The 17,291-nt window shown below is 53.1% G+C and overlaps 3 protein-coding genes across 4 annotated transcripts in view; 1 reads left to right on the top strand and 2 right to left on the bottom strand.

Moving 5' to 3' along the window:
- Nucleotides 1–2,840, bottom strand: part of ESPN (espin) — a 77,420-nt gene extending 74,580 nt beyond the window's left edge. For both annotated transcript variants that reach the window (XM_067567064.1, XM_067567063.1), the window contains exon 1: nt 2,547–2,840. In XM_067567064.1, coding sequence (XP_067423165.1) covers nt 2,547–2,840 — 294 coding nt within the window. The remainder of the gene's footprint in view (nt 1–2,546) is intronic.
- Nucleotides 1–17,291, top strand: part of RPL22 (ribosomal protein L22) — a 382,415-nt gene that overhangs the window by 81,826 nt on the left and 283,298 nt on the right. The gene's annotated exons all lie outside the window — the stretch shown is intronic.
- On the bottom strand, nt 7,604–12,471 carry LOC137165481 (claudin-16-like). Its single transcript, XM_067566772.1, has 5 exons — nt 12,382–12,471; nt 11,460–11,586; nt 10,061–10,222; nt 8,595–8,659; nt 7,604–7,816 (listed from the first exon to the last, which is right to left on the bottom strand). Exons 1-5 carry the CDS (start codon nt 12,469–12,471, stop codon nt 7,604–7,606), a joined length of 657 nt encoding a protein of 218 aa, XP_067422873.1.

Below are 17,291 nucleotides of genomic sequence, written 5' to 3' on the forward strand. Positions count from 1 at the left end.
CAGCTCTGTGGGCCAGCCCAGGCTGATTGCCTCTGGGCTGTGTCTGATCCAAACACCCCTGAAAGTCCAGCTCTGGATCTGAATATCATGGCTGCACTGAAGAAACCAACCCTCCGCAAGTCTGGCTTGCAAAGTTCGGCTCCCAAACTGCAACTTCGTGTGCACCAGCATGGGAAGTCACCTCTCCCACGTCTGCTCAGTAGCTGCTCCCCACCGCACGGGACTGTAGAAGCCTGTGGAGCAGGCGCATGCTCTCCTGACACACATGCACACATATGCACTATAGAGAGTGCTCTAAGAGCGGCAGTGCAGGCTAACTGGCTCTCAAGCATGGGTAACTGCGGACGGGCGAGGGACTTCTGGTCACAACAGAGCTGCCCCAGTAAAAGGGCCCAGCCTCAGTGCAGCACAGCGAGTGTAGGCCTGGGAATCAGAGTGATGAGTTCGCACCCGGGCAATGGCACTGAATCCTTCTGTGGGTTGCGCACATCCCTTACTCCTTAGCCTCTGCCCAAGCAGAGCTAACTGATGACAGCAGCTTCCTGGACCTGAGCAAAGAGGGAAACTGACCCCTGCGTATGTGTTCTCAGGAAAAGCAACTTTCAGCCTGACCCTGTCCAAGTCTCGTGAACATGTGAGGCCCTGACTTTTCTTAGCACAATTGGCCACCGAAAATGGCTGTTTGGTGTGAATCCTTGATGCTTTGATGGAAGCTAATTTTCAGGCTGCATGCTGGATTGTAATATGGGCAGTTCACAGTTTGCACCATACTGGCCAGGCATGTTAGTTCTGTTCCCTCACTGGATGATTTATGGAATTAACCAACACAACATGAATTTGAAATTGACAATGTTGGTTAGTGGAGTGAGCTCCAGGGCGATGTGCAAATTGGGGGTGAAACCCTGACCCTGTTGAACTATTGAAGACAATGGCTAAAGTCTTAGTTACTCCAACAGGGCCAGGATTTCAGCCCATATTTGCCATTGTGAATGGTTAATATTACGTTCTCAGTGACCTGCAGCCCAAGAGTTAGTGGCTGCAGGTACATTCGATAATTTCTGTCACCATCTGTTCATAGACAATTCACAGACAAGAAAAGAGAAAGGAGAAATTTGCTCCATTCATGATTTGCGGGTGTTTGTGATGATTAATGAGTGAATGTTTGCAAAGCGCCCTGGAGACGAACAACACTTGGTAAATGTCACGGCTGGTTGTCAGTTCTAGCTGCTGGGTCCACAGGCCAGTCTTCACCACCAATGAACACCAGGATTCCTGCTTTGATGGGAGCAGGCAGGGGAAGATGATAAGGCCGTCCAGCAACACCTTCAAGTGGCCCGTGTGCAGCTGCCAAGCAGAGGGACTGTAGTGCTCCCAGCAGCAAGTCCCTTTTCTCTCTGTGCTTCTGCTTCCCCTCCCCCCCTTTATCTGCCTAGTCTATTGAGAGTGCAAACTCCTGGGGCCGGGACTCTGCTGCTACGTCTCTGCCTGTGCCGTGGGCCTTAATAAATACAAATAATGACGATGCGTCACCCAGACATCGTCCATTCTTCCGTCTAGTCAGGGATGGAATCCAGCCCCAGAGCCAAGGGCAGCACACGGGGCCTGTGGAGCAGGAGCAGCCTCCCACCTGGGCTGACAGTACCCTTAGCAATGCTTGGGGCTGGAGACAGCCTGGCTAAGCCACTGTCAAAGGCCAGGGACTCTCCTGCAGTACACTGCCCCTCACAAACACGCACTAATCCCACCGTGTCCGGGGAGACAGGGGAACACTTGGCAGAGGAAGGAAATGGAGACCTGGGGAGGTGATGTGAGTGCCCCGAAGGGCTGTGTGTGGGAGCCAGGATTTGAGTCCAGGAGGCCCTGGCCCCAAACTCAGCCCACTACTTCCTGCCTCCTCCCCTCCCAGTCAGAGCTGCCACCTTCCAGTCCAAGCCCCTCACAAAGGAGCTACCTACGTGTTCCACCAAGGCAGACCCAGCTGCAGGCCCAGGGGAACAGAGAGGGGACACTAGGGATGGGGAGGCAGGGAAGCCAGCCATGGGCCATCTTGCCACAGGCCTTTTGCATTTGTGGAAACCAGCTTCTCCGACAGGTGACCTCATTCTGCCAAGACAGAGATAAATAATCTGGGGGGAAGTGGGGGTGTCTCCACCTGGCCTGCCATGCAGTTGCAGAAGCTCAGCGCAGGAAGGGCCTGCTCCCGGTCATCCAGATTTCGTTCCATGCTCCTTGTTGGAGGCCATGGGCAAGGCCATGAGGCCCCAGCCATTCCCAAGCCCCGACCGACCGCAAGGTGTACCCAGGGTGGCCGCCCACCCCCGCTGCTTGCCCTGCCTGTGTCCAGGGCACAGCTCCATCCCAGGGCGGGGGGCCGGCTGTCTTGGACCCCCCTGGGCGAGGGGCCCCGCTGCCTTCACCCAGTCCCTCCCTGGCACCCACAGCAGGCGGGGCCCCGACGCCCCCATGGCCGAGAGGGGCTGGAGCAGGGTGCCCCAGACTCGGCTGCTGGGCCCGGCGGGGGGAAGGGGGAGCCGCGCGGTGCCCACCTGGACGCAGCAGCCTCCCTGGGTCAGCAGCCACTGGAGACAGGCCAGGTTGCCGGTGGCGGCCGCGTCGTGGCCCGGGGTGGCCCCGTTGCGGGCCCGGCTGTTGCCCGGCAGCGCCGCCTCCTCCACCAGGTAGCGCAGGCAGCTGAGCCGGCCGGCCCGGGCGGCGTGGTGAACGGGCGAGGCGCCCAGCGGGTCCCGCAGCCCAGACCGCAGCAGCCCCTCCGCCTGCAGGGCCCGTAGCGTCTCCACGTCCCCCTGGCGGGCGGCGAGCAGAGCCCGCTCCAGGGCCATGTCCTCGGCCGGGGCAGCCCGGAGCCGCTCGCCCCTCAGCAGCCGGGGGGCGCCATGGGGCTGCCCGGAGCTCGAGTGCGCGTCGCTGCCCGGCCAGGAGCTGCCGGCTGGGCGCTGGGAGAGCTGCGCCCCGCGCCGGCCCCGGGACCGCTGCGCCCCGAGGGGCTGGAGGAGTGACTGGCTCCCGCCCCGGCTCTCAGGCTGGCTGGGGCTCCCGGGCACTGCGAGGCGCACAGCGCGGCATGGCCCCTGGGCTTGGCACCTCCCCTCCCCCGGGGTCAGGCTCCAGCAGCGGCTCCGCAGCCCTCCCTGCCTCCGCTCCGGACTCCGGGGACAGAAGAGCGGCCAGGAGGCGGCAGGGCAGGAGCTCGCCGCGATCCCACCCCCAGCTCGGACAGCTCCTCCCTCCCGCGGTGTCTGTCTGGAGACTCGCCGGGATCTTCCCTCCCACTGCTAATCCCCAGGCCAGGAAAGGGTTCCAGCCTCTGCCGAGACACCTGGCTGCTGGGGCCCGGCTGGAGTCACCGGACTCTGGACGTGCAGTAGCGCTGGCAGGCGGGCCCCAGGGAGTCCTGGCAGGATGTGTGGGGAGGGAAATGCCCCATGATGAGCAGGGGGCTGAGCGTGTACAGGAAGGGCACAGTGGCCAGGGTATCCATGGCCTCTTACAACAGGGCCCATGCTCTTGCAGGGCGGTTGGCTGGCAGCCAGTACTGGCCCTACCCCAGTTAGAGCCGGGGAATTGTTGGTTCTGAATCACTGAGCAAGTGGTTTTGCAGCCCTTTCCCTGCTTGCCAGGCCAGCCCAGCTCTCCGCAAATGGCCCAGGCAGGTCCCTGCCTATAGCCACAAACTCTTCAACTGTCCACAACTGGTGGCATGTGAAGTCGCATGGTATTGCGGGTTACAGATGTCGGCCTTGTGGAGCAGGGTTCCATTGGAGGAGAAATCAGTGATGGGAAGTCAGGGTCTTTTCTTGGCGTGTAGCTTGTTTAGTCTAGATACACCAGTCCTGGGACAGAGCCAGTCACAAATGGCACCAGAAACACCCAGTGCCAGGAACCTCCGCCAACAGCAATGCCTGGTTCCCAGGAAGCAACTCAGCCCCAAGAATTGCTCTAGCCAGAGAGATTAAAGCAGAGAGCAAACTCCCTTGCTGTTTGCCACAGATCCACAAGAGAAACTGCATCACAAGATGAACAACAATACAACCTTTTCTCAAAGATTGTGCACTGCTCCTGCACCAAGACAATGGACCTGTGGGGTTATTTGTACCGGTGCCATCTGCTGACTGCTGCTGTCAGAGAGTTGGTCATGTTCCCTGTCTCGGGTGGAGCTTTTCAAACACGATACAGACAAGTGGGTACTGGGAGTAATGCTGATGATTATTATTTGTATTAGGGCAGCACCCACAGGCCTCACTCAGGATTAGGCCTGTTGTGCTGGATGCTACCCCTACGGAGCAGCACTTGGCCCCAGTCCTGCTGAATATTCTAGTGAGGGTCTGATTGCAGGAGCTGCTTCCTCTAAGACTAAACCGAACAGTAACCTGCCTGCGAAGGAGATACGGCTGAAGTGAGCAGCTGTTCGGGGTTTGACCAAAGACCTGTTTGCACCTTTGAACCTGCTCTAATCCCGTGTCGCACAGAGCGTGGGGGCAATAACACGAGATATTGGGTTTGTTGCTGTCCATGGGATGCTCTCCCTAGCATGTTTATGTAAAGCTGCCTGCAGTGACACAAGAGCTGGAGTACCAACGACAGGGCAGCCGCTTAGGAAGCAGGGCACACAGCCCAAAACGGATGTGTTTTGTACTTAGATTTCACCAGCTGTCAAGTGTAAACTCCTCAGGCACTATAGCAGCGTAACCAGGGTGCTACAGACAATCCCTTTGGGTACTCCGATCTCGCCCCCCAAGTGGCCCTGCCTGTGTGACAGATGGTCCCTTACACTAAGGATCACAGCAATATTCAGCTTACTGCCAATCCCAAAGGACCAATCACTCACCCCAGGCCAAGTGCCCCTTAGATCTTATACTGGAGACAACATATGTAGCCAGTCCTATAATAAATTATCTAAAGATTTATTCAGTAGGAAAAGCAAATGAGAGTTATTTACAAGGTTAAAGCAGGTAAATGTACACACACAAATGAGTTACAATCTTAATTAAAAAAAAAAAAAAAAGGTTTCTATAATCAGCAAGCTCTATATGACTTTTAGGGCTAACTCAAGCTAAGCAGCTGGGGAACACTTGCTTATGCCTAAAGACCTTTTCCCCCAGAGTCCAAGCAGCACAGAGACACAGTTCCATCTTGTTAGGGGTTTTTATCCCCCTCCTCCTTGTGCTCTGAGCTGCAAGATCAGCTGATGGGAGAAATCCACTTGCATGATTCATCTTCATGAGGGGCAGGGGCAAAACAACAAACATCTTTTGTCCTCTTTATCATCCCAAAGCATCCGTCTGGGGTCGATGGATCTTTCCCGTTGGGCAGGACAGAACACCTTCTGTTGGTGATCAGCACTTCACACTAGTTAATGTCTCTCTCCTGCCTGGTGGTTTACATAGATTTTCACAGTACAGCAGCTCGGCTATCACCTTACACTATGGGATATAGATGTTATGAGTGACATTAATGCAGGCAGCAACTCACAAGCATCCAATAAAGACCAACACTAAACACATTCTTATCGTTCTAATGGCTGCTTTAACAATGCTGTCACACAGGTGAGCCAGAATGATTCCAGCCATGTATCTGTCAGGGCTCCCTGGAGACATAGGGACCTTGGACCAAGCTGGCATCTGGTCTGCCAGCGTCACTTTATATGACATATTATGTCCACACATAAAAGCGCTCCCCACCGTGCCCAGGACTAGCCGCCATGCTTTGCATTACACTTGCTTTAAACAAGGTATATCACCATGCGATCCTCTATCGTCCCAGTCTCCACCCACAGACAGCAGTGTGTATCAGAGAAATGTAATGTTGGGAGGGAAAACCTCCATTGACAGGGATTCCGCAGCCTCCCTTGGAAGCCTGTTCCAGAGCTGAACTATCCTCAGAGTTACGAAGTTTTTCCTAATATCGAACTTAAATCTCTTTTGCTGCAGATTAAGCTGATTATAATTTATCCTTCAGTGGACACTGAGAACAACTGATCACCATCCTCTTTATAATAGCCCTTAACATATTCAAAGACTGTTATCAGGCCCCTGCCCCCATCCGTCAGTCTTTTCTCAAGACTAACCATGCCCAGTTTTTTTAACCTTTCCTCATAGGTCCAGTTTTCTAAACCTTTTATCATTTTTCTTGTTCTGCGGGGTACTCTCTCCAATTTGTCCACATCTTTCTTTAAGTGCGGTGCCCAGAACAGCACAGGACTCCAGCTGAAGTCTCATCAGTGCCAAGTAGGGAAAAACTTCCAAAAGCAATATAGAAAATGAGCTGTTAAAAGGCTAAAACACAGGGAATTTTATTGCAAGAAATTACATATTGGGCACCATGGACAGAGTATTCACATCATATTGTCTTTGCCATATGACAACCCTAATGAATGGGCAGCTTTTACCTGCCTGGACTCACACTTTATTTTGACTTCTTATTTAATGCATGAAAAACAGGCCAAAGCAGCAAAGTAATATCTGAATCCCATGAGCCGGGAATAGTTGCACTGCCTATGCCTCCCGGCCTTAGATATCAAAAACATTTCCAGACATCTAGCAGAGATACACATCAATTTTACCCCTTACTTTAGCCTAATCCTTGGGAACAGCATCTGAGAAACTCTCACAAAGCAAGTCTCACAGCCTTTTCGCACACAGCGCCATGTGTCTAACACCATCTGGCTGAATAACTCTAGGCCAATTTAGCAGCCGTTTCCCTGCCTCTCTCAAAATGGCCTTTCTTGGCCTGGCGAGGACACTCCACAGAGTGACTGCAATGACTAGTTACAATATGTTTGTGAAGTTGGTAAATAAGAATTATTGGTCTGAATCCTGCAAGCAGTCTGGGCAGGGAATTCTCATTGACATCAATGGGACTTAAGCACATGCTTGAAGTTAGTCATGCGCTTAAATGCTTCGCTGAAGATACTAACTTTGCTTAAAGTGAAGCAGATATGTAGATGCTTTGGTGAATTGGGGCCTAAACACTGGGGCCTCAGCCCCATTCTCATTTAACTTGATTGCAAAACTTCCATTGTCTGCAACAAGAACACACTGAGGGAGCTATTTGTCTTTGAATGTAAGTTTCCAGAATTGTTCAGTTCCTCCCCTGTCCTGACCAGCTCTTGTCAAGGCCTAAATGGGGGCAAAGCTCCAAGTGGAGAGATGCAAGAAAAATAATACAGCCAAGTTGAAATATGATGGAGTCGTTCCTTTCTCATCCCAAGTATTTGCTGCAATGTCAGTGAAACGGCTGAGCTGAGAATACTCAAAATGAGAGATTCCCAGGCTGGTGTGGCCCAGAGATCTCCCTGAGACCCAAGTGCAGGAACACTGAGCATTACAGATGCACCATCTCTGCTGACGTGATGTCACGAAGCCTGAGGGACTATGATAATGACTGGGTTAGGTGCTGCATCCAGGAACTCTCCTGTGAGTCCATGAAGGGAATCCAGGGGAATTTAGGGTGCACACGGGACACAGAATCTGCCCTCAAACGTGCATTTTAACAAACGTGTTTCAAGTATAAAATCCTGCATCATCCCACTAAATCTGTGACTGCCTGTGATACTGCTGATGTCCCAGACGAGATCTCTTCCTGCTCACACGTACGTACACACACGCACAATGTCCATGCCAGCAGCGCGCCCACTCCCAATCACTTCCTTTGTTGCATTTGCCCTGGGATCTTTCTCAAACAGGACCTCAGAGCACAATGTGCCAGCTGCAACAATAGCCCCCAGGCTGCCCCCCACAGCCATCCATAGGGAGTAACCATACTCAAAGCTTGGGAATCCTGGGATTTTGAGCGACATCTGTAAAACAAAAGCAAAATGCCAAGACAACTGAGTGTGACCAACAGAAACTGTGTCATGTTCACCCTGGGGGCACTCCATTGGCTTCAGTATGAAAGTGGTGAATGACATCTATTGTTAAAGCTACCACAGCGAAAACGTCTGCCCGGGTAGAACTCCAGGTCCTGAGGAGGGTCAGATTTGCTGAGGGAGCATTTTACCAGTGTGGTGGTTTGTTGTCATGCATGATAATTTGAGGAACTCTTGGAGGGCCAAATTCTGCACTGTTACATACACGCAGCCCTAGTAAGCTCGCTGGAGGTGCAGGGGCATAAAGGGGAGCATAGGGTGGCCCCAAGGAGATAGAAATGCACCACACGACGATTGCGCCATGTTTAATAGAGTGAGCCTGGATTTCTAGGGCTCTCTCCTGAGGAGCAGCGTCAGTAATGCTTCCCAGTCTGCCCCCTACTCTGATAGGAGGGGACCTGCATGGGGTCTCTAGGTGCCTCCCAGATGCTCTCTCGCTGACAAAACCAAACCAAAATGGCTGTTAGTCAAAAACCAGCTCCTTCGTCAAAGAGACGGGTGGGACAGCTTCACAGGAGCCGTTCAAAAGGGCCAATGCACCATTATTCCTAGGGCAACTGCAGCGCCTATGTATCTGGATCACCTCGTCCAGGTTGAACCTCGACTGTAAGCTCCTGGGCAGGGTCTCTGCTTTCTCACCTATATGCAAAGTGCCCAGTGCACCAGGGGGAGCTCAGCAAATAACTAACAGTGACTCCTGTGACAGTACCTCGTACTGGTGCATGGAGTAGACGTACACGCAGAATCTTATGACACCAACAGAGGTTGAAATGCCTGAAACAAAGCAAAGAACTCGGTGATTCCCGCACGCATGGGATAGACCCCGGGAGTGAAATCTCCTCTCTGCTGCCGTGGTTCATTGTGTGCTCGGGTAGATCTTGGTGTGTGCTGGGCCTATGTGGGGCTTTCCAAAGGGTAGAGGGGGAAAAGATGAGACACTCACCAGCTCCCTCAGCTCTTGTCATAAAGGATCGTTTAGAAATATGTCTCAGGAGCTCCATCTTTTTCTTACGATGTTTGTAAGCCAGTGGCATTCCACCTTGCTCCTAACATGGTTACCCCACACTCATGCATGTGCACACAGAGGCACACACGGCCCAGCTTCCCCCTACACACATGCACAGTGGCACTTCCTGGGGTTTCCTTCATAATCAAACTTTAATAACAACAAACATAGATGTCCTGTCCGATCTTGTGCCCAAGTGGGGCTAGTCGTTGTGCTGCTCCCTGCAGGACCCCACTGTTCCTGCTCCTACGTCCCTCTGCTGCAAAGAGAGAGAGGCTCAAACCTTCATATGCCCAGGGCTGAGCTAATAGGACACAGCTGTTCCAGCTGCAGGCTAAGGCAGTAGAACACTCCTGCGTCTCTGTGAAGGGCCCTATAACTGCCATCCTGCTATGTGTTATTTAGGAAGGGGCGACGGTCATTCCAGGCTTGGTTTGTTTCGTGAGGGCATAGTATTTGAGATTTGCTTTTCTAGCTGGCTGAGGGGATGGGAAGCAGCATGTAATCTAGTCACCTAGGAATAGAATGAAATCTCAGTTCAGAAGAAGGCATTCCTGTCTCTTGTAGCCACAGAACTCTGAACCGGGCATTTCACACTGCCCCGTCCCCAGGCCAATGTGCCAAAGGGGCTCTTCAGAATGATGCCAGGGGGTCTTCACTGGGCATTTTCAGGGAGTCCCCCACAGAGCTGGCTGAAATGTTTTCCATGAACAGTTTTTCCATCAAGCAAGGGAGTTTGGGCAAAAGCAACCTTTGTTTGCAAATCTCTCCCCCCCCCCCCCCCCGAGATAGCTATATATAGCATTTTCAATTAAAATATTTTGATTTTTTTTAATATTTGTTTTGTTTTTGGAAACTGAAAAGGGAAAGTTCTTGTTTTTTCCATCAAAACCCAACATTTGTCATAGAAAATGTTTGCCAAAAATTGAAATTTTTCATGGGGGAAAAAACCAAATCATTTCCTGACCATCTCTAATCCCCAGACACCAGGTGCATGTGCAGGCATACACGTGTGCGTGAGTATGTTTGCATGCGTGTGGGGTCTTCCCTAGCTGACTGAGTTTGCATGACCTTTCAGTCTCCCAGCCTTCAACATGTGGGATGGCATCTTCTGGAGGGAGTTCTTTTGTTTGAACATTGCTTATTTTTGAGCTCTGGGGAGAACATACCTGCGAGGAAGAAGAGTCCTGCAGCCAGGCGGAGACAGTGTCGTTTAGCCAGAGGCTCCTGACAGTAGCTGAAATATTTAAATCCCAACAGCAGGCAGAGAAATGCACCAGCACTAGCAATGCTGGAAACGACCAGCAGCGTCCTTGTGAGAACAATTGCAGCTTATAAAAAGAAGCAAACAAACCATGAGCAGGAGAGTGACTGTCTGTCCAGAGACATGGGGCGAGTGGGTGTGTTCCTGGATTTAGGGCTGTACCAGCAGAAGATGGAGGATGCGAAGGGTGGTAATGGGCTCTGGTGCTGGTCACCAGTGTGACCCCATTGCAGATCAGTGGTGACTGTTATCATCTGATGGACACTGATGGACTGAATGAAACATTCAAAAAATGGGAAAAAAATGGGTGGACATTTTTGTGGACATTGTTTCGATCGGGGAGGAGGGTGTCAACATTTTGAAGTTTCCTGCTGGGCTGTAGAGCTGGGGCAGCTGGAGCACGGGCCATAGGGTGGACGTAAGGAGTTGTGCAGCTGGAAGGCTTTAAGAGGAGTTATCAGTGAAGCTGGGCACAGCACAGATGAGCCAGGAACACAGAGAAGTGCTCACAGCCCCGCTCTGCCTTTGCACTCAAGTGTCTCCTGCTGGAGTCACTGGGAGCTGGCCGGGCACACGCGATTATGCCACCTGCCCAGGTGTAACCAGGATCTAGCTAAGAGATCCCTCGAGGCTGGCAGCCTCGTCAGTCGACTTCTGCTTCCTGCCTTTCGAGTGCAAAGTCCAGCCAAGTCGTTCTCGGTAGGTGCTCCCGCCCCCTCCCCGTTCAGTGCTTTGCCTGTGTCTCGCAGTGCCACCTAGCCACAGGAAGGGCGAGCAGTCAGTGGGGCGCTGTGCCCTCCTGCCTCTCTCCCCAGCTCCGGGTCCCTCACGCAGAACATGCCCCTCCAAAGGAATATGGCCGTGAGCTTTCAGGAGTGGGACAGTGGGCTGACGGGAAGGGCCCCAAGGTCAGGAGGCTCTGGAAAGGTTTCCCTGACTCTAGAATGAAGGTTTATGTGTAGAACTTTGTATTCTGCAGCCCTCTGACCTTCGTGAAGGTGAGCCCAAAGCACCAGGGCAGCTGCAGTTGATAGGAACACAGGAACAGCCTGGCTCAGACCCAAGGCCCCTCTAGTCCAATACCTGGGCTCTGAAGGTGCCAGGTACTCCGAGGAAGGTGCCAGAGCCCCACAGAACCAGGTGTGGGATAACCTGTCCACCAGGAAGGTCTCATCCTATCCCTGCTAGTTAGTGAGTGATCTAAGTCCTTAGGCCGGAGAGTTTTCAGTACCATCTGTTGTGTTATGATACATCGGCCTCAGGACAACTGCAGCACCCCGACCCCACCCGGCTCGTTCCGTTACCTGGATGCGGATTCAGGTATGAGCTGAAAATGTCACAGGTCCAGATCTTCACAAACTTGTCCCAGACGCATTCTCTCCAGAGGCCACGACACCGGGTGCTCAGAACAACGGAGCCTTTGCTGTTAATCTGAGGTGGGAGAAGGTGCAAGTCATGAGGCTTCACACTTAGCATCTGGCGGAGAGTTTAACTCCATCTCCTCCATTGCCTTGACTATTCCATCATGTTCTCACACACATCGTAGGAGACAGCCTGCTTTTATCCCAGCCCTCTCCTCTACCGTCCTCAGACCCTGGCCTCCCCCTGGGCCTTCTCTAGTGCCTGTGCGTGTGTTAGAGAGATGCCGTGCTCTCTGGGAAGCAACAGGCTCTGTTTATGGCTAAGCATCAGCAAAACCCTTCAGCTCTGTTCAGTAATTATAATTGGCTCGCAAGGGCCCAGAGTTCGAGGCTTAGCACCCCCAAGTGGAGTCAGTTTTCCGAAGAGCTCAGTACCCGGCGTCAGAGCTCGGTCAGTAACTCCGGCTGGAGTGAAGCATCATTCAGCCCCTGCTCGTGTTCAGAGAGCTCCGTTTCATTAACCAAGCCAGGGACTGTGTAGATCCTGAGTAGCCATTCTTCAAACTATCAAGAGAGCGAGAGAACTGCTCAGATACCATGGCGCTGGGCCCCGCCCGGGAACCTGACTAGACTAGAACAACACACAGCTCTTCTTTGGTGGAGGTGGCAGGGCAGGCGCTGGGTCTGTCAGGTGGGGTGTTTCATGCTGCTCCGGGGATTTCCCAGACACTGCGACCCAGGGCAACTAGCTGAGGAATGCTGCATTCCCGCCTGTCACGCAGTCCTCCTCAGCGCAGAGGTCTTCATCGCCCAGCGGTGTTTCCCTTACCCAATGGGACAGAAAGGACACCAAAGTGCATGTTACCTGCCAGCAGTCTGTGCAGAGCGAGGTGATGATGCTGGCCATGGCAAAGACCCCACAGAGGATGGAGAAGATGGTCACTGCACCGCCCATGGGATATGAGGGAGAGGTCCTGGCTGTGGAGCTGTCCTGCCCAGGACTGGCAGCGCCTGGCTTGGCTTGGCAGAGAGCAGAGTCCAGCTGCGAGGCATGACCTCTCAGAGTCACTCCGGGGAAGCCTGCAGGCCTTTGTTGGGCATCTCTAAGTGCTGAGCTGGCCTTGGCGATCCCCCTGTCATTCGGTCAGGAGCAGGATGTTCACCTCGCAAGCACAGACCAGATCCAACACAGAGGTGAGCTGCAGAGTCTGGAGCAGCCCCTGGCACTGCTTAAATGTCATGTGGAACGAAAGAGGCAGGCCCGGAGCACGGGGCCCTGCTGGTTAAACCTCTGGCCAGGAGTCCCTGACATTAAAGCACCAGGCTGAAGAGCATCAGCTGATCATTATTACTTCACTCTTTCTAACTTTCAGCCCCAGACCCTTTCATTGCCAAGCTGGCCTTCCCTTCCCATCTGGGGACACGGAAATAGAGGCTTTCCCTGTGCTGAGGCCCCTGGATCTTGCCTCCATCATGCCTCTAATGAACCTTTGCTTGTATGTTTTAGAGGAACATATTTGACCACTCTCCCTGCTAGGCCGGCAGCACGCACAGTCTGCTCCGAACCACACCAGTGATATGGCAGCTCAGCTTTACAGCTCTGAGATGTAGCCATTGAATGCTTCCGCCACAAGATGGTGCTAACCACCAGACGACTGAAAACTCGAGGAGAAGTGAGCGTGACAGGGGCTCAGGGCTTTTCCTCCTAGCTGCCCATCTTTGTGCTAACTTGGTGACCATTGTAGGGATCAGTCTGGTAGGAAACCAAAGCCCCATTTTCCCCATCCACAAGCATCCCTGACCATTGTGTAAATCTGCATCCTCTGGAGGTCAGGTGCTGAGTGGAGCTGGCACCATTAGAGCTGGCGTCACCCACATTTTTCTTGAGGCAGAAATAGCACGGCCGGCTAGAAGAACACACCACGGCCAACTGACACTGTGCTCTGGCCAAGCATACCTGAATGTCTGTCTCTCCATCCCTCCAACCTGCCCATCAGCGGAGTATCTGAGCACCTTCCCTGTAATACTGATAGCAATAGCCAAGTCCCTTCTGGACTCCACAGAGTCTTTGGTGCTTTTCCTGGTCGTGTCTTGGTTGGTCAGGGCTGATTGGGTAGAAGGAGGTGTCAGTGTTGTGAGTGGATCACTTGATAATTGCCCTGTTCTGTTCGTTCCCTCTGAAGCACCTGGCACCGGCCACTGCTGGAAGACAGGATCCTGGGCTAGACGGACCATTGGTCTGACCCAGTCTGGCCGTCCTTACGTTTCCTCTCAAGCTCACCTGCTGTCCCGCCAAACATGCAATAAAACGCTTGAAATCCATACAGAGACAAAAGAAAAGGAGTAAATCTCAGGCATGAACGTACCAAATGTGAAATCCCCAGCTCCAGCCACAGAAGGGTGTGAATGAGATGATTTTCCTACCCAAAGTACAGGTTAGCCCATTGGACCATGTCACTGACTTCTGCTGATGTCACTTTGTGTTCAGACTATGGCTGTACCTTCACCTTCCAGCCCCCTCTGAATCCCGCAAAGTGGCAGGCAGTGGCTGTCAGTCTGTCTCTCATTCAGGCAGTTGGGGTGGCAGATGGGCCACTCAATGGCATTTGCCTCTCTGGTCTATCCCCTATCATCCCATCATCTGAGTCACTGACTGGCTGCCGGGGGCAGGCGGCTGCACTGGGATCTATGAGAACACACAGATTAAAGCAGAGTCGGCCCCCAGGAACACCCCAGCTGTCCCCACGCCAGTGGCCTGTGACACTCGCAAACATTTAGCTTTGCAGAGAACGGCTGAGCTCACATTTTTAGCCCAAGTTTATCTAAGTCCATGATTGCTCTTGAAAACAGAGGCTGAGTCTGTCATGGCCGGAGACGTAGCAGGAAGGTCTGAAGAGCGAAAGGAAAAATAAACAACCCCTGGGGGTCTGGGGTCTCTGCTGAGGATCTGTCACCGAAAAGGCTCCATAAAAGGGAGCAGCCCGGGCAGGTAGCGGAGCCCCTGGAAGGAAGTGACTCCCCAGAAGCCCTCCAGCTGGGGGGTCTTGAAAGCTTCTGTCAAAGCAGCCTCTTCCTGGCCCCTGCAGCAGCTCTGCTGGCCCTTCTCCTGCCCAGTGTGTGTGTGGGGGGTAGAGAGGTGGATTGGACACTGCAGGTAGGTGTGAACTCAACAACCAGCCCGGGGCATTGCTCAGATTTACGTTTTGTACTTTTGAAGCACAAACAATAACTGAAAACCCAATGAAGGATGAGCCTCCACGACACCATCACCAGGCCGAAGGCAGCTGCTTGCATGATCTCCAGGCCTCAAGAGGACCAGGGTTGGAATAAGGCAATCCGGGGTCCTAGACTCCCCCTGGTGTGATGAGGACAGAGTCCCCCTGCCTTCCCAGAAAGCTCAGGGCAGCAGCAGGGAGCCCCTATCTTTTCCCAGAGGCAGCCTCAAGCCCCCCTCAGCCTTCCACTGCAGAGGAAAGGGGGGCTGCAGTGGGTGCCCAGTGCTTACTCCAACTGTGGGGTGTCTGCTGGGAAAGAGACCCACTGCGCTCCTCCCCTCCTGCCACATACAGAACCTGCAGCTGGGGTGGGCTTGGCAAGCCCTGCTCCAGCTATGGGACTTGGAGTCCATTGAGATGCATGGGTCAACTTCCTCTCTCAGAGCAACTGTCCCAGTCTCTCTGCAGACCCAGGCAGACATGGCTGCATTAGTTGCACTTCAGCTGCTCTCCCCATGAGACATTGCTTTTGTGTCAGTTACGCTGGGCCAAGCGTCTCCTCTCGGTGCAGTTGTCTCAGGCTCCCTGCTGCCTGGGCAGATGGTGGTGTGTTTCTGACATACGCGCCACATTTCCAAGTGCCTATTCAAAGCATGAGGGCTAGACATTTAATGCAGGGCCCCCAGGACCTTTGGCCCTTGGCACCAGCCAATAGTGCCTGTTACTTTATCTGGGCCTGACTCTGTCTGCGATGAGCCTAACATGCCCGTCCTTCCCACAGCCAAAGGAGGCTCTGGCCACTTGCCACCATCCTGGGGCCACAACCTAGGTTGCCAACACTGGAGCCCCTTGCAGAGCTGTTCACCTTGAAGGCACAAGCACATTCTGGGTCAGGATGGAGTCCTGTGAGGGTGAGACTTTCTGGCTGCACTTCCACATTCTGTTAAGGGCAGCCACAGGCCACACTGGGAAGTCTCAAGGCTGCGCTAGCCCAGTGGCTTGTTCTGTGGCTGCTCCCTGAGCTAGTCCTGGCCTCCAGGGTGTGTTAAAAACACCATGGTCGAACTCCAGCCACAGGGACTAGTATCTGAACCCTGCCTCACCCCCCCTGAGGGGGTGCTCATTCTTGCTCTGGTGGTTTTACCCTGAAACATGGCAACCCACACCCAGAAGAGCCAGGGCTACAGCAACACTGCGGGAGAGGGTGGTTTGGATTGTCGTATACTCAATGCCACTATCCAGAGAGGTGCAGAGCCAGCAGGGCAGTGTCCTGCTGACTGTGGGAACAGTGGCAGGTAGTGCTGGGAGGATGCAGAAGAGAATCAAGGGCTTCTTGCAGGTGCAGTTCTAAGATGAGGGAGTGAGTGGGGGCCAGTGCCAGAACCATACAGACTAGAACCTGGCATTAGCTGGGGATGAACGTGCGTCCCGTACGGTCCCAGCCCAGGCACACAACCCTCCTGGGTGGCAGGGAAGGAGTACTATAACTTTTCTGCAGATGGGTTAACTGAGGCATGGGGGGAAACCCTAATCAGGGTCATACAAGGGGGCAGGGGCAGGCAGGAATAGAATCCAGAGTCCTGTCTCCACCAGATCAGGCTCTCGGCCACCGGCCATTTGCTTTTTACATAAACAGACACACGTAATATTTGGTCAACAAAGCACAGCTGAGTGATGCAGGGCTGTGAGAAGCCAGTGTTAGGCCAAAAGACTGGTCCCGGCCTGGTGAGCAGCATTGTAACTCAAGGGACACACACCTGCCTGCGTGGAAGACATCAGTACACAACGTACAATCTTTTCCTCATGTTACATAGTCATACAGAACTAATGAGACAATTGCAAAGGTTCACAGAACCCTCGGGGACAAGTCACAGCTTTTCCCAACATACAGCTGGAAAGAACACCTTTCCTAGCTCTGTCTTTCCCCGAAATCCTAGAACCAGTGGGCACGGAGGCTACATAGTTATACAGGATTGATAGATCATCATCTCCATTTACTGAGCAGAAATAATAGCCATGGGGATGCTGTTCTAATATGGATGAGGGCATCAGAAACTCCAGGTGCAGGAAATGGGCTTGTGGCAGTGTTCCCAGCAGCAGCTGCAGAGATTGGAGTTTGGAGGACTCTGCAGAGGCACTTGTCTGGTGGGAATAAATACACAGGGCTCTCTTCTTCCTGGGATCGCCTGGTGTGACTCCCATTAGATGATAGGTGTCATCCAGACACACTGATGGGGTGTGAGATTCCAGGGTGAGCATGTACCTTTGAGTCCTTGGGCATATCCCTTGGGCGGGCGCAGGATAAGGCAGGTGCTGAATTCTTCCCTGAAGTTTATACCATGACCATAACACATGAAAGGTCACATCTAGACATACCTGGAAAAGGCACTGGTCTGTATAGTATGTATACTATAGAGGTGTAAATGCACCTCTCTGAAAGTTGCATAATAAGCAGTGATCACCGCACGCTAGTCGCCTGTAACACCAGTTCCAAAAGTCACCCCCTTATGTGTCCACCTATAAAACCAGCCTCCCGGTTTGGGTCAACATGCAAAATCAA

This window comes from Emydura macquarii, unplaced genomic scaffold, assembly GCF_026122565.2.
Source record: "Emydura macquarii macquarii isolate MOO-44397 ecotype Brisbane River unplaced genomic scaffold, CSIRO-AGI_Emac_v2 contig_2768, whole genome shotgun sequence".
Taxonomy (NCBI): Eukaryota; Metazoa; Chordata; order Testudines; family Chelidae; genus Emydura; species Emydura macquarii.

Excerpts from the sequence above, each read along its gene's own strand:
- LOC137165481 (XM_067566772.1), bottom strand. The coding sequence starts at position 12,471 with ATGGGCGGTGCAGTGACCATCTTCTCCATCCTCTGTGGGGTCTTTGCC. Across the intron at positions 11,587-12,381 it reads TCTGCACAGACTGCTGGCAG|ATTAACAGCAAAGGCTCCGT; the intron begins GTAACATGCACT and ends CTCCCACCTCAG. Across the intron at positions 8,660-10,060 it reads AGGACTCTTCTTCCTCGCAG|GCATTTCAACCTCTGTTGGT; the intron begins GTATGTTCTCCC and ends GCTTTGTTTCAG.